General features: G+C 44.6%; 1 protein-coding gene across 3 annotated transcripts in view; it reads right to left on the reverse strand.

Moving 5' to 3' along the window:
- NRTN (neurturin) overlaps positions 1-26,623 on the reverse strand; it is a 488,581-nt gene that overhangs the window by 42,153 nt on the left and 419,805 nt on the right. For all 3 annotated transcript variants that reach the window (XM_072113848.1, XM_072113846.1, XM_072113847.1), the window contains one exon: positions 6,372-6,594. In XM_072113848.1, the coding sequence (XP_071969949.1) occupies positions 6,372-6,567 (196 nt within the window). In that variant the 5' untranslated portion in view covers positions 6,568-6,594. The remainder of the gene's footprint in view (positions 1-6,371; positions 6,595-26,623) is intronic.

Below are 26,623 nucleotides of genomic sequence, written 5' to 3' on the forward strand. Positions count from 1 at the left end.
TGACACTCAGGGCAGGAGCTACAATACCGGTTTACCTCCTCCCACACCCCGGGCCAGAAAAATCTCTGCAGGATCCTCTCCCGGGTCTTCTCAGCACCTAAGTGCCCTCCCAGCACATGTTTGTGTGCCAACTCTAGCACCAGCCTACGGTGAGATTGGGGTACTACAAGTTGCTCAACCTCCTCACCCCGTATCTGGTCGACCCTGTACAACAGCTCCCCAACAATCACCATTCGGGGGTATATTTTGTCAGCCCCTGGTATTTGGAGTACCCCATTTATCACCTTAACATTCTCCCGTGCTTTAAATAAGGTAGGGTCCTGTAGCTGTGCAGCCCCAAAATTTTCACGGGAAATCTCAAGGTCCGGCATCTCAGCCACCTCCTCGTGGCCCTCGACCTCACCAGCTAGGACCTCTAGGGGAGAGAATTCATCACATGGGGTCACCCCTACTGCTGGTTTGGGTACATCGGCCTCAAAGGGTTCAGGGGCCAAGGCCGGACATACCTGACGTCCATTATCTGCAACAGCACCTGAGGTGGGTCTTCGTCTCCAGAGGTCCCAAAACACCGGTAAGTCTCTGCCGATAATAGCCTCATGAAACAGGGTCCCCACCACCCCCACTTCATGGGTAATAGTACCACAAGGTGTATGTAGGTTGATGACAGCAGTGGGATATTCGCGAGTGTCCCCATGTATACACAACACTCCCACTTTACGCCCACTGTACAGTCCAGGATCAACCAAAGTTCCCCGCACCAGGGTAACCAGACTCCCTGAGTCTAGCAAGGCTTCCACCGTGTGACCACCGATTGTGACCATACACACTTGGGGTTCTGCATCCGTGACTGACTCGGCAGCCAGAACCGGCCGGGCAAACAGTGACATTCGCCGGGTCTGGTTGCAGTACATTGGCTCCACTGACAGGGGACAGTTGGCAGCAATATGGCCCATTTCATGGTATCGCCAGCACTGGATACGACTATGACCTCTGTCACGAGCCTCACTGGGTTTCTGTGTATCCAAGCCCCCCAGTGTACCCCCTCCCAACCTGACCTGTTTCCCTTTTTCTGCAGTAGCAGTCCTACCAGATGGTTTAATGGCCTTGTCACTGGCACTGCTTCGTGTGGGAGGGATAAGTAGAAGATCCTCCGTAGCCCGATATCTCTCTACTAGGGACACGAGTTCCTCAGCATTTGTGGGACCGGCCTGTCCAACCCACCGCTGGAGCCGAGAGGGCAGAGAACGGGTGAACTTGTCAAGAACCACTCTCTCGACCATCTGTGCTGGGGTGCAGTCATCGGGTTGTAGCCACTTCCGGACAAGATGGATCAGGTCATGCATTTGGGAGCGCGGGGGTAGTTTTTCAGAGTATGCCCACTGGTGGACCCGGCTGGAACGAACTTGAACGGTGACCCCAAGACGAGCCAGAATCTCCGCCTTTAGCTGGGGGTACTCACGGGCCTCCGTTTCACTCAGGTCGTAGTAGGCCTTCTGCGATTCGCCTGTCAGGAACGGCGCCAGGACATCTGCCCACTGCTCAGCTGGTAACTCCTCTCGCTCAGCTACTCGCTCGAACACAGTGAGATAAGCCTCCACATCGTCGGTCGCCGTCATCTTTTGTAAAGCCTTCTGCACTGCAGCCCGTGCGGAATGCTGGACAACCGGGTACCCTTGCAAACCAGTATGGGACCCCTCAGTAGTCGTCGCTTGCGGTGCTGCCATAACGCCAGAAAACTTTTCCATCATCAGCTGGAACATGGCTCGGGACTCTTCCTGCTGTTGCTGTAGCATGGCTCGGGACTCTGCCTGCTGTTGCTGGAGCATGGCTTGCTGCTGTCGGGACCTCTCCTCCTGCTGCTGGAGCATGGCTTGCTGCAGCTGTCGATTAGCCTGGGATTCTTCCTGCTGCTGGCGGGACCTCTCCTCCTGCTGCTGGAGCATGGCCTGCTGCTGCTGCCGATTAGCTCTGGCCTCCTCTTGCAGGTATTTAATAAAGTGGCTCCAGGCACAGCGGTCAGGGCTGTGTGCTCTCCAGCCTCCTTCCAGAGAGAGACAACACTTCCAGCTCTGCTGAGCGGTTTAAAAAAAAGACTGATTGGGCTGCTCCCATCACCTGTGTCCAAGGTGCTGGACACCTAACCTCAGCACTAAGGCCTTGCATAATAGCAAAACCTAGGGGAAACATACCGCCCATCCACAGTTAACCCCTTCAGTGTCTCACAGTAAACATTACACGATGTATGCCCGCCCGTACTGTAGTATGACGGGCATACATTGGTGCAGGGGAGAGGAGCAGGGGTTAAGCACTGCTCACCCCGCCCCTCTCCATAGGAATACAAAGCCCACAGTGCCATATTCTGTAGAAAGATAGGACATGTCCTATCTTTCTACAGGCTACGGAACGATACAGTGCCGCATTTGTGCTGCACCGTACTGCTCCCGTATGGCGCCATGAGGCCATGGAAGTGTATGGGGGATGTATATTCCCCGTATATATGTCCCCCATATGTTCGTGTGAATGTAGCCTAAGAAATTCATTTGTTCTTTGCTCTGTGATGGTGTGAATTCCCGAAAAAAGGCGTTATTAATATCCTTAATACCTATCGCAATGCTGAGAAACAGACAAATATTATTCAGCCTAGAATAGACCGAAGTATTTCAATGCTAAATAATATACCCAACCAAAAAAAATCCAAGACAGCACACAAATTACATTGTTAGTAAAAGCATATGTTTTTTGATAACAGATCTAAAACCACATAAAAAAGAGGCAAAACACACATAAAATACAGGGCCCACATAAGGTCACAATGTATACTAACAAAATATATGTGGAGACTCACTCCTACTACCCTGAATCCAAAAGTCAGATCCCTAGTAGATTTCAGCAGAAATCCTGCTAGTTATTAAAAAAAAAATCAAACAGGGCTGTTTCGTGTAGGATGCTTTGTCAAGGGTATAACACCTACTTATGCTTTTATTAACAATGTAATTTGTGTGCTGTCCTGGATTTCTTTTTTTGGGTACATTAATATCCGTAAGCAATATTTAAAGGGATTCTTTAACCCCAATCCAAAACACTATGGGCCATATTTAATTAGCCGGTCACTGGAGTTCACTGAGAGTGGATTGTCCGTCTATAATGCAGCGCACAGTGATTCACTAAGATCGTGCGTCTGAAAGGAGAGGCAGATGAGAAACATGGAAAAAGAAGGATTAGTTGGAAAGCAGAGTTAAGGATAGATTTGAGGAGAGTTAGAGCGTTATCTGTCAAACCGTAGAGTTGAATGTTACAGTAGTTCAAGTGAAAGATGATGAGGCGATGGACTAGTAATTTTGTGGAGAGTTGAAGAGTCAGATGAGAGAGATGACATTGAAATCAAGTTGGAATGTTGTAAGGAGAGCATGGGCTAAGGCAGAGTCAAAGGATACTTCAAGGCAAATTAGTTTTGGGACCGGAAAGTATTACATTTTTAGTACCGCTGAAAAGAAGACATGTAAATCAAGTTCTGTCAATGAAGTGCAACATCCCCCACTGGGACCTAGCCTTTCCTTGGGGCCTGGAGGCACCTGGGGTCCAGAATACCAGAGTGGCTGGCTAGTGCGGCCTATGGCACGCTGTTGTCGCGGTGCTTGGTATAGGGACTGGAAGGCTGACCTACAGCCTGGCAAGTCTCCAGCAGGTGGTGTGCAAGAAATAAGGAGGGAGAGGCTGAAGTACATGTTTCTCCCTGGGGCAATCCCTGAGTGTCTGTAAGATAAGTCCCTGGGTAGTGGATGTGGGAGCCTGTGGTGGTAACTAGCCATATCCAGGGATCAGATGGAGGCAACATTGTGCAACTCCGCTGTGCTTTACTTAAAATTTTTATCCTAGCTGGCTTCGCACGCGAAGTTGCGCAGGCATGAGTGTGCCAGAGAGCTCGGTGATGTCACCGGCTCTCCGGCATCCCCTAATCAGGGGCACGCACCGTCGCGTGCATGGTGTGCCAGGCACATATCGTGGTGCAGCGAAGCATGGTTGAAATGTAAAGAATAAAACAGTTTAAAAAGGAATACGGTGGTTTCTGCAAATAATGAAGATATGCTCTGGCGTCAGCTCACCCTGAACTGGTGTAAGGTATTTGAGGGTTTTTAAAGTGGTAGGTTTCCTTAAAGCACCATAGCACCCCTAGATCAAGACTATTGTCAGTGTATTGATGCAAGATTAAACTCGCTATGGAGGTAATAATTACTAAATATACTACTATAATTATTCACTGTATGGCGGTAATTTTCCTCACTGTCTGGTGGTAATTTTCCTCACTGTGTGGTCGTAGTACTCCTGACTGCATAGCAGTAATAATCCTCACTGTGTGGCGGTAGTGTCCCTCACTGTGTGCCGGTAGTGTCCCTCATTGTGTGGCGGTAGTGTCCCTCACTGTGTGGCTGTAGTGTCCCTCACTGTGTGGTGGTAGTGTCCCTCACTGTGTGAGGGTTGTATCCCTCACTGTGTGGGGGTTGTATCCCTCACTGTGTACCGGTAGTGTCCCTCACTGTGTACCGGTAGTGTCCCTCACTGTGTGGCAGTAATATTTGTTCCTGCCTAGTGATATTATTGGTGATGTTGGTCTTTCTATGGTCATCTGTTTATTATCAGTGTACTGGTATTTATTTTATTGCACTAGAAATGGTAATCACGCGGCAGTATTATATGTCCCTTATAGAGTGGTATTGTTGGTAAATTTTACTGTAAATAGCCGTATTGGCATTTTGTGATAATTGGGCACTTGGCCTCTAAAAGGTTCGCGATCACTGTCATAGGCTTCAGTGAAGTATTACCGTATATACTCGAGTATAAGCCGAGTTTTTCAGCAAAAAAAATGCGCTGAAAAACCTCGCCACAGCTTATACACGAGTCAATGCTAAAAAAAAAAAAAAAAAAATTAATACTCACCCTCCGGTGTCCGCGATGTTCGTCGTGGCTCCCGATCCCTGCCGCAGCTCCCGGCGGCTCCCCGTGTCTCCTCTTCTGTCTTCTATCTTCTCTAACCGGCAGAGTCGCGTCCATGCGATCTGCCGGCCGTTGCACACTGTAATGCAGCGCTGTCGCCGCTGATGACGTCATCAGCGGCGACAGCGCTGCACCACAGTGTGCGACGGGAGTCGCGATCTCCCGGCCAGAGAAGATAGAAGAGTGAAGAAGCCGCCGGGAGCCGCGATGGGGATCGGAAGCCGCCGGGAGCCGGGAGGAACATCGGGGGCACCGGAGGGTGAGTATTAAGTTTATTTTTTTATCTGTATGCTACACGGGGGCAGGCTGTATACTGATGGGGGCAGTGCTGTATACCGATGGGGGCAGGCTGTATACTGCAAGGGGGCAGGCTGTATACTACTGGGGGCAGTGCTGTATACTACTGGGGACAGGCTGTATACTACTAGGGACAGGCTGTATGCTACATGGGTGCAGGCTGTATGCTACATGGGGGCAGGCTGTATGCTACATGGGGCAGGCTGTATGCTACATGGGGGCTGGCTGTATGCTACATGGGGGCAGGCTGTATGCTACATGGGGGCAGGCTGTATGCTACATGGGGGCTGGCTGTATGCTATGTGGGGCTGGCTGTATGCTACATGGGGCTGGCTGTATGCTACGTGGGGCTGTCTGTGTGCTACGTGGGGGCTGGCTGGCTGTATACTACACCCTCGGCTTATACTCGAGTCAATATGTTTTCCCAGTTTTCTGTGGTAAAATTAGGGGTCTCGGCTTATACTCGGGTCGGCTTATACTCGAGTATATACGGTAACAATCTTCACTTCAGACTCTGTTTATACTTCACAATAGAGGATTATGCAAAACAATCAAGATCTAGTAGCACACTTAATATTAATAACATTTGTCATGTTTTGATCCAATAGTAAAGCAAAGGTAAAATTTTTTGAAGAAACTGAGACACTGACCTAGCCAGACACTTTGTTATAAATATGCACTTTTGTTTTTAATCATTTCTAGTCACTCTTTGAGAGAACTACTATTGAGTACTCCTTATCCTGATACTTTTTCATTTGGAGCTGTAAAGAAATCAAAGGAGGAATGGATTTCCATGGCACTCAGGTACTTTAATCTCAGGATGAAGAAGTAATGAAGTTTATAATAATTATTCAACCTTTAATCTTGGTTTACACTATACAACTGTGCTTGGAGGCAAACAACTTCACATAATAGTCACATAGAAACCTGAAATAACTACTGAAGTACTACTGTACCATTAATCTTTTACTCTATTTTAAATGATCAGATGTCCTGTACTAAATATTCTTATAAATTTTATGCATGTGTATACATTTGAAAGACTAAGAAATTTAAAAGTTACAAATTAATTCTTCACTTACATTGTGAAATCATAGGTGGCTTGCGCTCTGAAGCTCGTGGAAATCTCTGTGGTCTCTTTAGTGATGAAGCCAAGATTGATCGTGTGGGGGTTAAGCCGACTTTCCAGCTCCGGAAGAAGACTTCTGTGCAAATGAGTAAGGACAGCACAACACAGAAGAGCATCAAAGCAGGAGCTGTCCTCTTCCATAACTTCATCTTAAGAACAATCAAGTCATTGAGATGCTACAAAACAACATAAGATTACATTTCAAGTAATTAAATAAAAAACACAGATATAGGGATGATAGCATACATACTACATTACACACATGAAAATTCCCAGATAAATATATGGTTTGTAAATATGTATTTTTGTCTGTTTAACTGATTGCTTCATTGGGATAACTTGGTTCTAATTTTTTGTCACAGAAGACTACTTGAAATGATTGAGAATCAAATATCTATGTAAAAGTACTTCTAAAAGCATGCCATGATTTTTCTTTTCCACATTCAGCTGCTATTCATATGGAATACAATGCATACTGATTAGAGATGAGCGAACACTAAAATGCTCGGGTACTCGTTATTCGAGACGAACTTTTCCCGATGCTCGAGTGCTCGTCTCGAATAACGAACCCCATTGAAGTCAATGGGAGACTCGAGCATTTTTCAAGGGGACCAAGGCTCTGCACAGGGAAGCTTGGCCAAACACCTGGGAACCTCAGAAAAGGATGGAAACACCACGGAAATGGACAGGAAACAGCAGGGGCAGCATGCATGGATGCCTCTGAGGCTGCTTAATCGCACCATTATGCCGAAATTATGGGCAACAGCATGGCCATGACAGAGTGACAGAATGAAGCTAGATAGCATGTAAAACATCCAATAATTGACCCTGAAACTATAGGGGACGGCATGCAGAGGCAGAGGCAGCGGCAGCAGGCTAGAGAGTGGCATGGCGACATACCCTAATTGGACTCAGGCTTCAAACCAATGGGTGTCAGAGAGGAACCAAAGGAGGTGAGCAAGAAGCGCTCAAATAATATCGGTACATGATAAAAGTTTGCCAGTATATTTTGTGGATTACACAGCAGGGTGGCGACAAAGTTAACATGGAAGCCATGAAAACAACCCAAAATTCTGCCTGACACAGCTCGTTTGATAAGGGGACCATGTATGCTTACAGTTCATGCCAGTCGCTGCACTGGCTGCCAGTCTCCTTTCGAATACAGTTTAAAATAATAATAACCCTCATCCATAAAGCTCTGTATAATGCTGCACCCCCCTACCTCTCCTCTCTTATCTCAGTCTATCGCCCAACCCGTGCTCTTAGATCCGCCAGTGATCTTAGATTAACCTCTACCCTAGTGCGGACCTCCCACTCGCGTCTCCAAGACTTCTCTAGAGCTGCACCAATTCTATGGAATGCTCTGCCCTGGACTATCAGACTAATACCTAACCTCCAAAGTTTCAAACGTGCTCTTAAAACCCATTTCTTTAGGCAAGCCTATAACACTCATTAACTGCATGAAGTTTTAACTCTTCTACTAACCCGTCCTGTGTCGTCCTCCCATCTGTTATCCAGCAACCAACAGGCACCAGACTTCTCTGCAGTCCCATTCACCCTGGACCTGGTATATAAGATGACGGCTGAGTGGTTCAAGCGACAGCAATTCCATTTATTATATTTTGTTCTATTCCCTAAGAAGAATGGCTTGACCGTTAAATATTCTTTTACCTCGTGTTACCCCATCATCTTCATAAACCGTAAGCTCTGGCGAGCAGGGACCTCACTCCTGTTGTTCCATACAAATGTTGTGCTCTGTTACAATACATTTGTATTTGTTTCCTATGATTTGTAAAGCGCTACGGAATATGATGGCGCTATATAAATAAAGATTATTATTATTATTATTATGGAGGCAGTGAACTAGTAGTAGATTAAAGGTGCTGCAACTATGTTAGTTGGATCTTGGGATGGAGCTGGCGCTCTGCAGCCAGGCGAGCTTTTGCCAATCCAAGCCCCTGTCTCTAGGCTACTCCCCAAACAGCACTTCTAAGAACCTTTTGTATAAGATCAAGTGTAGTAGCGTTCTTATAAGTTTAGGATATGGCGGGTGAGGGGAATGTAAACAGATGCGCAAGAAGCGCTGAAATAATATCCCTAAATGGTAAAAGTTTGCAAGTATATTTTGTGGATTACACAGCAGGGTGGCGACAAAGTTAACAACTTTGATGTGGAATGCCCTGTAATAGCTCTTGGGCGGTGTGCCTTTTATCGCCTAGGCTCAGCAGTTTCAGCACCGCCTGCTGTCGCTTAGCGACGGCACTGCTGCTGTGCCTAGAGCTACCGACTGATGGCGCCATGCCCACGGATGGTAATTCGGAGGAGGAGGAGGTGGAGGAGGGGTGGGAGGAGGTATAGTAGGCCTTTGAGACCTGGACCGAGGTAGGCCCCGCAATTCTCTGCGTCGGCAGTATATGACCAGCCCCAGGGTCAGACTCGGTCCCAGCCTGCACCAAGTTAAGTGTAGTAGCGTTCTTATAAGTTTGGGATATGGCGGGTGAGGGGAATGTAAACAGATGCGCAAGAAGCGCATGATGCGCATGGAGCTGGCGCTCCGCTGCCAGGCGAGCTTTCGCCAATTCAAGCCCCTGTCTCTAGGCTACTCCCCAAACAGCACTTCTAAGAACCTTTTGTATAAGATCAAGTGTAGTAGCGTTCTTATAAGTTTAGGATATGCCGGGTGAGGGGAATGTAAACAGATGCGCAAGAAGCGCTGAAATAATATCCCTAAATGGTAAAAGTTTGCCAGTATATTTTGTGGATAACACAGCAGGGTGGCGACAAAGTTAACAACTTTGATGTGGAATCCATGAAAACAACCCAAATTTCTGCCTGACACACCTCGTTTGATAAAGGGACGATGTATGGAGGCAGCTATATGGACGACTTTTGGAGGTAGCAATGGAGACAACGTGTGGAGGCTGCTATGGAGACAATTTAATTTGGATAGTGCCTGTATGTGGCAGTCCCAAACATTTTTCAAACCAGAGGAGCAGGTAGGTGGCCCTCCAGTAAAATGGAATAGATTGAGTGCCTGTATGTGGCAGTCCCAAAAATGTTTCAAACCAGAGGAGCAGGTAGGTGGCCCTGCAGTAAAATGGAATAGATTGAGTGCCTGTATGTGGCAGTCCCAAAAATTTTTCAAACCAGAGGAGCAGGTAGGTGGCCCTCCAGTAAAATGGAATAGATTGAGTGCCTGTATGTGGCAGTCCCAAAAATGTTTCAAACCAGAGGAGCAGGTAGGTGGCCCTGCAGTAAAATGGAGTAGATTGAGTGCCTGTATGTGGCAGTCCCAAAAATTTTTCAAACCAGAGGAGCAGGTAGGTGGCCCTCCAGTAAAATGGAATAGATTGAGTGCCTGTATGTGGCAGTCCCAAAAATGTTTCAAACCAGAGGAGCAGGTAGGTGGCCCTGCAGTAAAATGGAATAGATTGAGTGCCTGTATGTGGCAGTCCCAAAAATTTTTCAAACCAGAGGAGCAGGTAGGTGGCCCTCCAGTAAAATGGAATAGATTGAGTGCCTGTATGTGGCAGTCCCAAAAATGTTTCAAACCAGAGGAGCAGGTAGGTGGCCCTGCAGTAAAATGGAATAGATTGAGTGCCTGTATGTGGCAGTCCCAAAAATTTTTCAAACCAGAGGAGCAGGTAGGTGGCCCTCCAGTAAAATGGAATAGATTGAGTGCCTGTATGTGGCAGTCCCAAAAATGTTTCAAACCAGAGGAGCAGGTAGGTGGCCCTGCAGTAAAATGGAATAGATTGAGTGCCTGTATGTGGCACTCACAAAAATTGTTTCAAACAGAGGACCGGGTAGGTGGCCCTCCAGAAAAATTAAATGCATGAAGTACTATAGCAAGAGCCAGTGGGCCCTGTCAAAAAATAGCCATTTTCCTCTGCTTTACTGTACAAAGAGGAGGAGAAGGAGGAAAATGAGGAGGAGGAGGAGTGGATCAATTATTCAGGTTGAGCTTCCTTCACCTGGTGGAGATTGGAAATTCTGAGAAATCCAGCCTTTATTCATTTTAATAAGCGTCAGCCTGTCAGCGCTGTCAGTCGACAGGCGTGTACGCTTATCGGTGATGATGCCACCAGCTGCACTGAAAACCCGCTCGGACAAGACGCTAGCGGCAGGGCAGGCAAGAACCTCCAAGGCGTACAGCGCCAGTTCGTGCCACATGTCCAGCTTTGAAACCCAGTAGTTGTAGGGAGCTGTGTGATCATTTAGGACGATGGTATGGTCAGCTATGTACTCCCTCACCATCTTTCTGTAAAGATCAGCCCTACTCTGCCGAGACTGGGGACAGGTGACAGTGTCTTGCTGGGGTGACATAAAGCTGGCAAAAGCCTTGTAAAGCGTACCCTTGCCAGTGCTGGACAAGCTGCCTGCTCGCCTACTCTCCCTCGCTACTTGTCCCGCAGAACTACGCACTCTGCCGCTAGCGCTGTCAGAAGGGAAATACTGTTTCAGCTTGTGCACCAGGGCCTGCTGGTATTCATGCATTCTCACACTCCTTTCCTCTGCAGGGATGAGAGTGGAAAGATTTTGCTTGTACCGTGGGTCCAGGAGAGTGAACACCCAGTAATCGGTGCTGGAATAAATTCTTTGAACGCGAGGGTCACGGGATAGGCAGCCTAGCATGAAATCTGCCATATGCGCCAGAGTACCAACGCGTAAGAATTCACTCCCCTCACTGGCCTGACTGTCCATTTCCTCCTCCTCCAACTCCTCCAACTCCTCTTCTTCTGCCCATACACGCTGAACAGTAAAGGACTCAACAATGGTCCCCTCTTGTGTCTCACCAACATTCTCCTCCTCTTCCTCCTCATCCTCCTCCACCTCCACCTCCTCCGATATGCGCTGAGAAACAGACCTGAGGGTGCTTTGGCTATCAACAAGGGAATATTCTTCCCCTGTCTCTTGTGACGAGCGCAAAGCTTCCGACTTCATGCTGACCAGAGAGTTTTTCAACAGGCCAAGCAGCGGGATGGTGAGGCTGATGATGGCGGCATCGCCACTGACCATCTGTGTTGACTCCTCAAAGTTACTCAGCACCTGACAGATATCAGACATCCACGTCCACTCCTCATTGTAGACTTGAGGAAGCTGACTGACCTGACTACCAGTTCTGGTGGAAGTTGACATCTGGCAGTCTACAATCGCTCTGCGCTGCTGGTAAACTCTGGATAACATGGTCAGTGTTGAATTCCACCTCGTGGGCACGTCGCACAACAGTCGGTGAGCGGGCAGTTGGAGGCGGCGCTGCGCTGCCCTGAGAGTGGCAGCATCTGGGCTGGACTTCCTGAAATGCGCACAGATGCGGCGCACCTTCGTGAGCAAATCAGACAGATTGGGGTATGTCTTGAGGAAACGCTGAACTATCAGATTTAACACATGGGCCAGGCATGGCACATGTGTCAGTCTGCCGAGTTGCAGAGCCGCCACCAGGTTACGGCCGTTGTCACACACAACCATTCCCGGCTTGAGGTTCAGCGGTGCCAGCCACAGATCAGTCTGCGCCGTGATGCCCTGTAATAGCTCTTGGGCGGTGTGCCTTTTGTCGCCTAGGCTCAGCAGTTTGAGCACCGCCTGCTGTCGCTTAGCGACGGCACTGCTGCTGTGCCTAGAGCTACCGACTGATGGCGCCGTGCCCACGGATGGTAGTTCGGAGGAGGAGGTGGAGGAGGGGTGGGAGGAGGAGGAGGCATAGTAGGCCTGAAACACCTGGACCGAGGTAGGCCCCGCAATCCTCGGCGTCGGCAGTATATGAGCAGCCCCAGTGTCAGACTCGGTCCCAGCCTCCACCAAGTTAACCCAATGTGCCGTCAGCGATATATAGTGGCCCTGCCCGGCAGCACTCGTCCACGTGTCCGTGGTCAGGTGGACCTTGTCAGAAACGGCGTTGGTCAGGGCACGGATGATGTTGTCTGACACGTGCTGGTGCAGGGCTGGGACGGCACATCGGGAAAAGTAGTGGCGGCTGGGGACCGAATACCGAGGGGCGGCCGCCGCCATGAGGTTGCGAAAGGCCTCGGTCTCTACTAGCCTATAGGGCAGCATCTCCAGGCTAAGCAATCTGGAGATGTGCACATTAAGGGCTTGGGCATGCGGGTGGGTTGCACTATATTTGCGTTTCCGCTCCAGCGTCTGGGGTATGGAGAGCTGAACGCTGGTGGATGCTGTGGAGGATCGTGGAGGCGACGATGGGGTTTTTGTGGCAGGGTCCTGGGCAGGGGGCTGACTAGCAGCTGACACAGGGGAAGGAGCAGTGGTGTGCACGGCCGGAGGTGAACGGGCTTGTTGCCACTGAGTGGGGTGTTTAGCATTCATATGCCTGCGCATACTGGTGGTAGTTAAGCTAGTAGTGGTGGAACCCCTGCTGAGCCTGGTTTGGCAAATGTTGCACACCACAGTCCGTCGGTCATCCGGTGTTTCCTTAAAGAACCTCCAGACTTCTGAAGATCTAGCCCTCGCCGCAGGAGCCCTCGCCACGGGAGCTTCACTAGTTGACACATTTGGCGCTGATGCACCAGCTCTGGCCCTGCCTCTCCGTCTGGCCCCACCACTGCCTCTTCCAACCTGTTCTGGTCGAGGACTCTCCTCCGTCTCAGAAGCACTGTGTTCACCCGGCCTCTCAACCCAGCTTGGGTCTGTCACCTCATCATCCTCCGATCCCTCAGTCTGCTCCCCCCTCGGACTTCCTGCCCTGACAACAACTTCCCCACTGTCTGACAACCGTGTCTCCTCATCGTCGGACACCTCTTTACACACTTCCACTACGTCAAGAAGGTCATCATCACCCACAGACTGTGACTGTTGGAAAACCTGGGCATCGGAAAATTGCTCAGCAGCAACCGGACAAGTGGTTTGTGACTGTGGGAAGGGTCCAGAAAACAGTTCCTCAGAGTATGCCGGTTCAAATGCCAAATTTTCCTGGGAGGGGGCAGACTGGGGGGGAGGAGGCTGAGGTGCAGGAGCTGGAGGAGTGGCGATTTCGGTGACATGGGTGGACTGCGTGGAAGACTGACTGGTGGTGGACAAATTGCTCGAAGCATTGTCAGCAATCCACGATATCACCTGTTCGCACTGTTCTGGCCTCAACAGTGCTCTACCACGAGTCCCAGTAACTTCAGACATGAACCTAGGGAGTGTAGCTCTGCGGCGTTCCCCTGCTCCCTCATCAGCAGGTGGTGTCTCACCCCGCCCAGAACCACGGCCTCTGACCCCTGCAGTAGTTGGACGCCCACGTCCCCGCCCTCGTCCTCTACCCCTAGCCCTCGGGTTAAACATTTTTAAAATGAGAGTTATAACTTTATTTTTTTTTTTACTTTTTTTTGTTTTTTTTTGTGTTTTTTGTTTTTTTTTGAGTTTTTAAAACCAAACAATGCTATCCTATTGCTATGGCTATTTTCTAGCCAAGTATCAAAGCACACTACTATGCCAGATGAGATGACACTGAGTTAGTGCCTAATTGAAATCCAACCCCTACTAAATTTTCCCACTTCGGTCTTTGCTATGGATATGTGCGTCACTAAGCGCAGAACACAGCGGTCGCAAGTCTCACTACAAATTGCTCAGAATTGGCTAGTACATGCACTGCAGAAAGTACAGCCACCAGCAGATCAACCAGAAATCAAATATATAGAACGCTACTGTATGCGTAAGTAAGCTCTTTGTATTCTCCTATGGCTATTTTCTAGCCAAGTATCAAAGCACACTACTATGCCAGATGAGATGACACTGAGTTAGTGCCTAATTGAAATCCAACCCCTACTAAATTTTCCCACTTCGGTCTTTGCTATGGATATGTGCGTCACTAAGCGCAGAACACAGCGGTCGCAAGTCTCACTACAAATTGCTCAGAATTGGCTAGTACATGCACTGCAGAAAGTACAGCCACCAGCAGATCAACCAGAAATCAAATATATAGAACGCTACTGTATGCGTAAGTAAGCTCTTTGTATTCTCCTATGGCTATTTTCTAGCCAAGTATCAAAGCACACTACTATGCCAGATGAGATGACACTGAGTTAGTGCCTAATTGAAATCCAACCCCTACTAAATTTTCCCACTTCAGTCTTTGCTATGGATATGTGCGTCACTAAGCGCAGAACACAGCGGTCGCAAGTCTCACTACAAATTGCTCAGAATTGGCTAGTACATGCACTGCAGAAAGTACAGCCACCAGCAGATCAACCAGAAATCAAATATATAGAACGCTACTGTATGCGTAAGTAAGCTCTTTGTATTCTCCTATGGCTATTTTCTAGCCAAGTATCAAAGCACACTACTATGCCAGATGAGATGACACTGAGTTAGTGCCTAATTGAAATCCAACCCCTACTAAATTTTCCCACTTCGGTCTTTGCTATGGATATGTGCGTCACTAAGCGCAGAACACAGCGGTCGCAAGTCTCACTACAAATTGCTCAGAATTGGCTAGTACATGCACTGCAGAAAGTACAGCCACCAGCAGATCAACCAGAAATCAAATATATAGAACGCTACTGTATGCGTAAGTAAGCTCTTTGTATTCTCCTATGGCTATTTTCTAGCCAAGTATCAAAGCACACTACTATGCCAGATGAGATGACACTGAGTTAGTGCCTAATTGAAATCCAACCCCTACTAAATTTTCCCACTTCGGTCTTTGCTATGGATATGTGCGTCACTAAGCGCAGAACACAGCGGTCGCAAGTCTCACTACAAATTGCTCAGAATTGGCTAGTACATGCACTGCAGAAAGTACAGCCACCAGCAGATCAACCAGAAATCAAATATATAGAACGCTACTGTATGCGTAAGTAAGCTCTTTGTATTCTCCTATGGCTATTTTCTAGCCAAGTATCAAAGCACACTACTATGCCAGATGAGATGACACTGAGTTAGTGCCTAATTGAAATCCAACCCCTACTAAATTTTCCCACTTCGGTCTTTGCTATGGATATGTGTGCCACTAAGAGCTAAACACAACGGTAGCAAGTCCCCCTGCTAATTCCTCACAAAATGGTACTAGATGCAAATTAAAATAAAAAAAGTAGAACGTTATTGTAGCCCTAAGAAGGGCTGTTGGGTTCTTTGAGAATCACTCCTGCCTAACAGTAAGCTAATAGAACACCCTAACGCTTTCCCTGACCAGCAGCAGCTCTCTCCCTAGCGGCATCCAGACACAGAATGATCCGAGCAGCGCGGGCAGGGGCTAGTCTATCCCAGGGTCACCTGATCTGGCCAGCCAACCACTGCTATCGACGTGTAAGGGTACCACGTCATGCTGGGTGGAGTGCAGAGTCTCCTGGCTTGTGATTGGCTCTGTTTCTGGCCGCCAAAAAGCAAAACGGCGGGAGCTGCCATTTTCTCGAGCGGGCGAAGTATTCGTCCGAGCAACGAGCAGTTTCGAGTACCCTAATGCTCGACCGAGCATCAAGCTCGGACGAGCATGTTCGCTCATCTCTAATACTGATTCATAATGAGAGTCCTATATTACAAATATAAATAACTAGCACAAAGCTGTAAAACATTTAAAGTGAGTCAGCCCTATGGAAAAAATGGAAATTTGGTGAAAATATATGTATGTAAAACACTTACAAGCACCTCACATGAATTAAAATGTATTTGTTCATGCAGGGTAATAGGATAATACACCTCAGAATTATGTATGCAATTTCTTCAAAGTATGCCATTACCACACATGTGGATTTAAGTCGCTTCTTGGGTTTACAACAGGCTGCTGTTGTAAGAAGAGGGCCATTGAGCTTTTGGGGGCTGATTTTTAATAAATAGTTTTTAGGTCCTAAAACACATTTGATAAGTTCTTTAAATACCAGAACAGTTGAGATCCCCAATAAATTACTGTATTTTGGAAACTGCACAAAGAATTGCTAAGGGGTAAATTGAGCATTGGCTTGCACAATTAAAACATTTATTTTTTCACATAACAATGCTGTGGTCTGCACATTTTTATTTGAACAAGGGGTTAAAGAAGAAAATGCACTCCATAGTTTGTTGCGCAGTTTCTCTTGAATTCAGAATTACCCCACACATGGTCAGAGACTGTTGTAGGGGCATACTGTGGAGAACAAATGAAACCGATAAAGAGTGACCTAATTTTGGAAAGTTAATCCCTCAAGGAATTTTAGAAAGCTAATATTTTTATGAATATGCCTTTTTAGCATCCATTAGGTAAAACCCAGCTTGTGCTATTGCACATATTATGCCATTTTCCTGATTTTATAAATCCCCTATATGGCTCTAACCTTTGGCCTGGAAATATGACTTAGGAGTTAATGTGTAATTATGTACAGATGAGGCCTAATTTGTTAAAAAAAAAAAACAAAAATAAACAATAATTGACCAAATTTTAGAAACTATACAACTTTAGGAATTTACCAAAGATATGGTATACATTTGAATACACAGCTGCTTTCAAAAAAGTCAATGTCAAAGGGTTAAAAATCCATACAAATCCTTTTTACATTTTCTGTGTATAGAGCTGTATGAGGGCTTGTTTTCTGCATAACTAATGTACAGGCAGTCCCCGGGTTACATACAAGATAGGGTCTGTAGGTTTGTTCTTAAGTTGAATTTGTATGTAAGTAGGAACTGTATATTTTATCATTGTAATCCCAGCCAGAACTTTTTGGTCTCTGTGACAATTGGATTTTAAAAATGTTGAGTTGTCATAAGAATCAGGATTAACAATAAAGCCTAATTGCAGACACCTGTGATAACTGTTCTAGCTGTTTATTGTAGCCTAGGACTAAAGTACAATAAATTACCAATATCCAGAGGTCCGTTTGTAACTAGGGGTCGTATGTAAGTTGAGTGTTCTTAAGTAGGGGACCGCCTGTATTTCCTAGAAATGGTCTTCATTATTCCATTACATGTCCTGAGAGCTGGAAAAAATTCCAAATGCGGTGAAAGGGGGGTGATTTGAACTTTTTTATTTCTTTTTTTTAACCATTTTTCCGGACCACTTTAGTATTACTAGGGGGTCTGATCATACTTAACCCCTTGCCGCTCTGCGTCCGATATATCGGATGCTGAGTGCAGTGACTTAGCGCTCAGTGTCCGATATATCGGATGCAGAGCTGATGCCGGTTCAGCTCAAGATCTGAGCCGAACCGGCATCGGGATACACGGGGTGCCGGCTGTAACATATAGCCGGCACCCCAATGTAACACCCGCGATCGGAGTGGGCTCTGATCGCGGGTGCTCAACCTGTTAAATGCTGCGGTCAGCGCGGCTGCATAGTTTTCGAACCGTTTCGAACTGAACCGTTTTCGGGGGCTCCGATCGTTTCTGTGGCATCACTGGGGTCCGATCTGGACCCCAGTGTTGCCTGCAAGACCTGCCGGTAAGATGGCGTCTATGACATCATCTTACTGGCACAGTGCCAGCCTATGCATGTACATATGCTGACACTGCTAATACCCTGCAATACATCAGTATTGCAGAGTATTATCATGAACAAGCAATCAGATGATTGCTTGTTCATGTACCATGGTGGAAAAAGATAAAAAGTAAAAAAAAAAAGTTATTCAATAAAAAATAAAGAAAGAAATCAATAGAAATGCCCAAAAGCCCCAAAACAAATAAAGAGACATATAACGCAAAAAAAGTCTAAATCATAACACAAACCCCACATATATAGTATAACCACGTCTGTAACAACCCGCAGAGGTTCAATAAATAATTATTGAACCCGCACGATAAACGTCGTAAAAAAAAACTCTTATAAACCCTCCAAAAATTATGATTTTTACCTATTCAATCCCACAAAAAATGCTATAAAAAGTGATCAAAAAACATATGTATTCCAAAATGATACTGGGTCAAAGTACAACATGTCCCGCAAAAAACAAGCCATCAACCAGCTCAGTATCCAAAAAAGTTACAATGTTATGCCACTTGGAAGAAGGCAATTCAAAAATGATAGATTTTTCCCCACATTAGGGTTTTATTTGACAGATTTAGTAAAACGTAAGAAAAAATATTCAAGTATGGTATCCCCATAATCGTATCAACCCATAAAATAAAGATAACATGATTATTAGGCTAAATGGAATGGTAAAAAATCCAGTACAGAATTGATGCTCCTGCCCTCAAAAAAAAAGTTCCTAAATTTTCAACAATAGGGGATACCAACCCCAAAATGGTAACACTGGAAAAAGCATCTCATCCCGCAAAAAAAATGCCATCACATGGCCCCAATAACGCAAAAGCTAAAATTTTATAGCCTACAAAAGGGGCCAATGAAGAAACAAAAATCCTGGCAGCTGCAGGGCGCTCCTTCCCTTCTGCGCATCGCTGTGCCCCAAGAAACAACCACATGTTGGGGGTGTCTGTACTCGGGAGAAATTATAGAACAAATTGTATGGTGGGTTTTCTCTTTTTTATTCTTTGGAAATGTGTAAAGGCTAAATGAACGTATAACCGACACAATTTGACCATTCTAAATTTCACCTCCATTTTGATTCAATTACAATGAAGATCTCAAGGGGTTAACAATCTTTGTAAAAGCTATTTCTGATAGCTTAAAGAGAACCCGTTATGCAAAATAACCCCCTAAACTAAATATATTTTCATAAACTGCCATTAGAGAGCATTGCCTCTATCCCTTCATTGTCCCTCTACATGCCTGTAAACCTAAGCAATGAGGTCCTAAAACTGTATGCAAATGACCTGTGAAATGTCCAATGAAGCATTAGCATATTCAAGCTGTCCACCTTATTCATGAGTGGGAGGCACAGCCACACCCCCAGTGCATGACTGACAGCCTGTATAATGATGTGAGGCTGTATAATGATGTGCTTCCTGGTGCTGGTGGCCACGCCCCCTGCAGCCTGTGTGTGCATGTGTGTGTGTTTAGGAGAGATACAGCAGCTCCAGGCAGCCATGTTACAGCAGAACATGTAAGGTGCTTGTGTAGCTGATGTCTGTGTCTCTGTGTATTAGGAGGATGCAGCATGTCAGCAGATGCAGCACATACACTACATTACTATACATTACACACAGACATGAGCAGGGGGAGAGAGGGGAGGGGTAACAGGGGTGACATCACTGCCTCTGACCATGTGACCAGCCTCATTTACATGATAAAAAATAGATGATTTTACAATGAATAATGTATGAAATAACTAGATAAAGGCTGGGATGGGATCCCTGTGAGCTGCTCCAACAGGTAGAGGTGACAGGACAAGTGACACAGACCTGATGACAGGTGTCCTTTAAGGGGTGCAGATTTGAAAATTAGTTATATAGGGGGTTTTGATACTAAATATGTAAAGTTTCATTCAAAACTGTATTTATCTCCAAAATAGTTAATTCTGAAAAACCGGGAAAGCGATATTCAATATGTAAGCCGCGTGACATCAAAATAAATTATAAAGACATTTCAAAAATGATGAAAATGCAAAGTAGACAAATGGGAAATGTTATTCAGCAATTTATTTAGGTGGTAAATATATCTGCCTGAAAACACAATGATTTCAAATTTCGAAAATGGCAAATTTTTCAAAAAATTCATCATTTTTTCTTTTTTTTGTAAATAAACGCAAAACTTATCAGCCAAAATTTACCACTAAAATGAAGTACAACATGTGGGGAAAAATAATCTCAGAATCGTTTAGATAAGTAACAGTGTTCAAAAGTTATAACCATGTAAAGCGATGCATATCAGAATCCAAAAAATTGGGCTGAGCCTTAAGCTACAAAATGGCTGCGTCCTTAAGGGGTTAAAATATACTGCAATACTACTGTATTGCAGTATATGGGTACTTTGATAGGGACAGATCAGATTCTCAGCAATGCCATCACTATTCTAGACAAGATGGGGGGAACACATGCACTGGTGGCTTTTAACGGGTTACCACCTGAAATCAGAACCAGCTCTGATTTTGACAGGTATTTGCAGCTCACTGAGGTACTATTATTGACAATTGGTTAACACGTTAGAACTTTTTTATGATTTGCAAAAATTGAGGTAATGTTGTTTGCAGGATGAATTTTACTGTGAAATTTTTGGGTGCCAAAACATGATTAATTCAATTTTGTGTTATGCTTTTGTAATGCTGTAATTGATTTTTAATTATAACATATAGTTTAGCATAATAAAATATTTTCATATTTTATATGTCTGCCCAATTATGGCGATATCCTCTTTATATAGCTTTTAAATTAAATTTAGCTGAATAAAAATGAATTTGGAGAGAAAAATGAAGTCTTTTCACTTGTCTCTCTTGTCATTTATATGTTTTTCTTGAACGGGCTATTTTAGGACTTTGCTTTTGCAGTTATGAGTTATATTTTTTATTGGTATCAAACTGGGATAAATGTGTCTTTTTGTTCACTTTTTATCTTTTTACAGTGTTAACCATGCAGTTTCAGTAACAATTTTTTTCTCATATGGCTGGGTTATGAAAGCAGGAATGCCAAATATGTGGTGTTTGTGTTCTGATTTTCATGTAGAATAGGGTATGTATTAATGTTTTTTTATATTTTCTTTTAATTGTAAACTTAAAAAAATATATCGTTTTTCTTGTCCCACTATGGAATTATAGGTTTATTATACACAGATTAACCTATATAAGATGATGGTTAGGGGTGATTCAAAGTGCAGGAAGTGCCATTCCATAGATTTATATTTTTCTCATTTGGTTTGTTTATGTCCAGGTAGATCAGCTTTTTGGGAAGAGGTCTTTAGCAGGGTTTCTATAATTTTCAATGTAAATTAGTTTCCCTTGATTTTAATTGCATTCTTTGACCTGTTGAATAATGTTGAATTGGATAGCCAATGTGGTAATTTGATTACCAAATTGTTGAATTTGGCAATTGTATGTATTGCCTATAAATAGGGTTCAAGGGGCTCTCTAGATGTATATTTATGGTATAGTCTCTCACAACAGGGGGGTGCTGTATGGACATAAATGGGAGGCTGTGAGGACATAAGGGGAGGGCTGTGGTGAGGACATAACTGGGAGACAAGTGGGCATTGAGGACATAACTGGGAGCTGTGAAAACACAAAGGAGGACTAGGGGGCTGTTAAGACATAACTGGGGGACTGGGGGGACTATGGGGACATACTAAAGGTGGTGATGACTTAACTGGGTTGGGCTATGAGGACCTAACTGGGGGGGCTGTAAGAACATAATGGGGGGGGTGAGGACATAACTGGGGGACTGGGAGGGCTGTGAGGAGTTAATGGGGGGAGGCCTTTGAGGACATAACTGGAGGATTGGGGGGCTGTGAGGACATAACATAGGGACTGTTGGGGGCTGTGAGGAGACTTTCAGGGGCTATGAAGACATAACTAGGGGGCTGTGAGCACATTACTGGGGCGCTGTGGAGTTCATTAATAGGGAGTACATTACTGGGAGGTTGTGGGCAGGGGCAGCACTATGGGTAGGCAAAGTGGGTATTTGCCCAGCCCCCCACCCAAAAGAGGAGAATCTCTTCTTTCAATCTAGAATTGTGTTTCTAGGTGCCATAGATCCATAGATATTCAGGTTTAAAGTGAGAATTTCAGGTGCGATTTTTATATATAAAAATCCCTCTCGACAGCATTTTAACAGTTAATATCTCCGTTTTCCTTAGACACTTAGAAAAATTAAGTGAGGTTCTATGTGTCACAGAGCTAGAGATACAGCCCTCTGAAGTGTTCCCATCCCCCTCCAGATTCTTAGCCATCAGGCTACAGGGAGAATTTCCTGGACCCAGAGCTGCTGCACCTCACAGATAATGGAAATATTCACTTTACACCATGCTAGTAACGGGTTGGACCCCCTTTTGCCTTCAGAACTGCCTCAATTCTTTGTGGCATAGATTCAACAAGGTGCTGAAAGCATTCCTCAGAGATTTTGGTCCATATTGACATGATGGCATCACACAGTTGTCGCAGATTTGTCGGCTGCACATCCATGATGCGAATCTCCCATTCCACCACATCCCAAAGATTCTCTATTAGATTGAGATCTGGTGACTGTGGAGGCCATTTGAGTACAGTGAACTCATTGTCATGTTCAAGAAACCAGTCTGAAATGATTCCAGCTTTATGACATGGCGCATTATCCTGCTGAAAGTAGCCATCAGATGTTGGGTACATTGTGGTCATAAAGGGATGGACATGGTCAGCAACAATACTCAGGTAGGCTGTGGCGTTGCAATGATGCTCAATTGGTACCAAGGGGCCCAAAGAGTGCCAAGAAAATATTCCCCACACCATGACACCACCACCACCAGCCTGAACCGTTGATACAAGGCAGGATGGATCCATGCTTTCATGTTGTTGACGCCAAATTCTGACCCTACCATCCGAATGTCGCAGCAGAAATCGAGACTCATCAGACCAGGCAACGTTTTTCCAATCTTCTACTGTCCAATTTCGATGAGCTTGTGCAAATTGTAACCTCAGTTTCCTGTTCTTAGCTGAAAGGAGTGGCACCCGGTGTGGTCTTCTGCTGCTGTAGCCCATCTGCCTCAAAGTTCGACGTACTGTGCATTCAGAGATGCTCTTCTGCCTACCTTGGTTGTAACGGGTGGCGATTTGAGTCACTGTTGCCTTTCTATCAGCTGCCCATTCTCCTCTGACCTCTGGCGTCAACAAGGCATTTCCGCCCACAGAACTGCCGCTCACTGGATGTTTTTTCTTTTTCGGACCATTGTCTGTAAACCCTAGAGATGGTTGTGCGTGAAAATCTCAGTAGATCAGCAGTTTCTGAAACACTCAGACCAGCCCTTCTGGCACCAACAACCATGCCACGTTCAAAGGCACTCAAATCACCTTTCTTCCCCATACTGATGCTCGGTTTGAACTGCAGGAGATTGTCTTGACCATGTCTACATGCCTAAATGCACTGAGTTGCCGCCATGTGATTGTCTGATTAGAAATTAAGTGTTAACGAGCAGTTGGACAGGTGTACCTAATAAAGTGGCCGGTGAGTGTATATATTACTTCATTTTGATAAGGGATGATATCAACTAATATTCATATCCAGAACTATCTAAGAACACTCTCTTATTGCCTTTTATTTTGTGATTTCGAAAATTGACTGATAGGATGAACATCCTCTTCACCTAATGTGGCTACATATTAATACCGCAACCTAAAACATGCCCATAAAGTTATATATAACACAAAAAACACACGGATATTATGCGGATAATACATTGGCGCACATCTAAAAGTGACTTTTGTTATCTCATTAGTTTGGTTTATGGATATATAGTTATTTATTTGGGTTACCATTGTGTAAGGAGCATACAATAATAGATCTGTGTGAAGCTCAGTGCAATTTTCTGCAAAAATAGTTTGGTTTCCCCTGTGGATTTAACGTTCCCTTTGCTGCATTTTTTTGTTGAATATACACATGTGGGGTCTGTATGATCTCCTCACATCTTGCTGTTTTCGGGAAGTATATTTTCTTCATAAGTATTCCGGATTTGTACATATTTTAGAGGAAATTCTTGATGTTGTGTATTGTGGTATATATAAATCTTCTCACATTATGTTATTATATTTGTGCGTAAACCTCCACTTCGATGTGAGTTTCATGTAAAACCGTACGTTATCAAGGCATTTTCAATTCACTTTTTGCTTTTTACTGGTGCCTTTACATTTTAAGCTGTTTTATTGATATATTTTGCAGGTTGTGACGGTCTTAAAATTTCTAGCTGAAAAGCATATATTTAATTTCAGTTTTAGTGATATTATGATGATTTATTTTTGTGAACATATAAATATGAGGCATTTGTGAACTCTATACATGTCCATCTATTACATTTAGGAAATGTGATGATAAAATATTTTCTGTTTGGAGCACTTTTTTGCCATCAAAGTCAAATTTTAAATATTTTTTATAAAATGTTTCAGTTTGAATCAAAATTGCATGAAGGAGCCTATGTCTATAAACTCTTTAATGCAATTTTGAAAATGGGGCAAGTATCTACTTTCAGAAAATATGGGGTTTGCTGAGGTTTACTTTAATTCTTTTTGCAGTCATTTTGATTTTATTTGTAAATGTCAAAGTTCGAAAAATTGCTCTAGCCAATAAGGCGTCAAAAGATCCAGAAATGCAGGGCAGGGAAAGTGTTAAAACCCCTTGGTTGAATTCCCGGGTGAAGATGCTTATCATCTAACTCCTGTCTGTATATCTATCTGTCTACCCGTGTTTACTGCTTAGTAATGAATGAGATGACTAATTCATGCCCCGGAAGTGATGCGTGCGCCTTAAGATGGCGCATGCACCAAAAAATGGTGTGTGCACCAAAAAAATGGCGGACGAGCCCCAAAAAAATAAAGTGGCGCATGTGCCAAAAAAATGGCATGTGCGCCAAAAAAAAAATGGTCTGTGCGCCAGAAATTCGTGAAGCTTTTTTTGGATGAAGGAGGTGGTTTAATACAATGTGGGGTATATGATTGGTGGATGGCTCCCTGATGTCATAGGGACTCGTGCACATACGCCCTTTGTATTTCTGAACGCCGAGGGAGATAATATTGTCACCAAGTAACTAGAAGTAAATAATGGGATTATTACACATGGCCATTTACAGATATTTTGTGATATACTAATGTTTACTGTGTTATATTTATGGATGTAATACTTTTGTAATTGTTATGTAATCCTTTTGTAAAAATGCACCTGATATAATAACATGACTTATGATGTCCATATATATGGAGTGTTGGATTTATCACATTGCTTGTAAAAGGATCCTGAATAGGGCTAATAAAGCACCCATCCGTTTGTTCACATTCAATTTGGAGTGCCGTCTCTTTTCTTTTTGGATTATTATTGTCTGGTGTGTCAGGACCACAGAGTTTCTTTCATGCTTTTTGGTGCTGCTGGACTTCTAATGTTTTTATCTATCTGTCTAGTTATCTATCTCATATAATCTGACCATTTATGTATCTTGCCTTTTCTCTATTTTTCAATCAATCTTCTATTTCTTTTCTACTGTATTTATTTCTAATATCAATTTACTGTTTATATTATCTAATTTATAGTTCTGCATCTAGAAATCTCTATCATCTTTTAAATTTATCTTCTATCATAATAATTATAATTAATAATTCCTTTATTTATATAGCGCACACAGATTACGCTGCGCTGCACTGTGCCTGCCAAATTAGTCCCTGTCCCCATGGGGCTCACAATCTATTCAACCTACCAGTAAGTTTTTGGAATATGGGAGGAAACCTGAGGACCCATAAGAAACCCAGATACGGATGAGTCATGAGGAATTTGACAGGAAATTGTTGAAACTGGTTAAACAGTGGGGCAGACTACCCTAGATGGATGACCTATTTGCCATGGACCAATTCATTCACACCTGTTCTGTGGTGGTGTGACATATTATACGAGAACATGTGCTCAAGACATTGGGAAAGCCTATCCAGCTGGCAGATGTTTGTTGCCAGTAGAGTGCCCAAGGCAAGAAAGTCTGTTGTTCCCAGATGGTAGGGGAGTAAGCCAACTGCTGTAGACCAATGTAGGTGTTTTGTTTGCAATCAAGTAGAATACCATCCCTGTGTCCACACCTACATTTTCTTCACCTTCTGTTTAGTTTGTAGTTGGGAATAATAAGGGGGCTAGTGACAACCTACAGGAGGTTACTGTGGGTGACAACAGGTTTGGAGGGATAAAGATGCAACCGACACTTGTCAAGCCGGGGGATCTCATCCCAACTATTGCTGGCATTGAAGGCCTCATCCCGTTATTGGAGGCCTCACACCAGTGTGTACCTGGATTGGAGTTGGGAAGAGGGATGATGAAAGTGGGAGCAACCAATGTGATGCTAGAGACTGATCTGGGGCGCATGGTTTCCAGATAAGCCCATGGCTGCCAACAAGGCCACTGGCACACCCACTGCTACACGTGAGTTAAATACTTTGGTACCTGATATTGCAACTGTGCCTACAATTGACTGTGGTAGTTATAGGTCGATTATATAATAGAACTGTCTACTGTTTATATGCCTAAGCCTTGTTTAAATGTAATGCCAACTGTGCCTGCATAGTTGTGATGTAGAAACTAGTAGTTATTTCTCATCAGGCTCTGTTGTTGATTGCAATGTTTTATCTCATTTTGCAGATAGAATGGCCTGATCCTATCAATCCACAGAAGAGAAAATGTGGCGCTACAAATGGGTGCGCTTGTAACCCAGAAAATTTTTACCAACACACGGTTTGGTATAAAAGCTAATTAGTATTTATT

The sequence above is a fragment of the Engystomops pustulosus genome, chromosome 1 (genome assembly GCF_040894005.1).
Source record: "Engystomops pustulosus chromosome 1, aEngPut4.maternal, whole genome shotgun sequence".
Classification (NCBI taxonomy): Eukaryota; Metazoa; Chordata; class Amphibia; order Anura; family Leptodactylidae; genus Engystomops; species Engystomops pustulosus.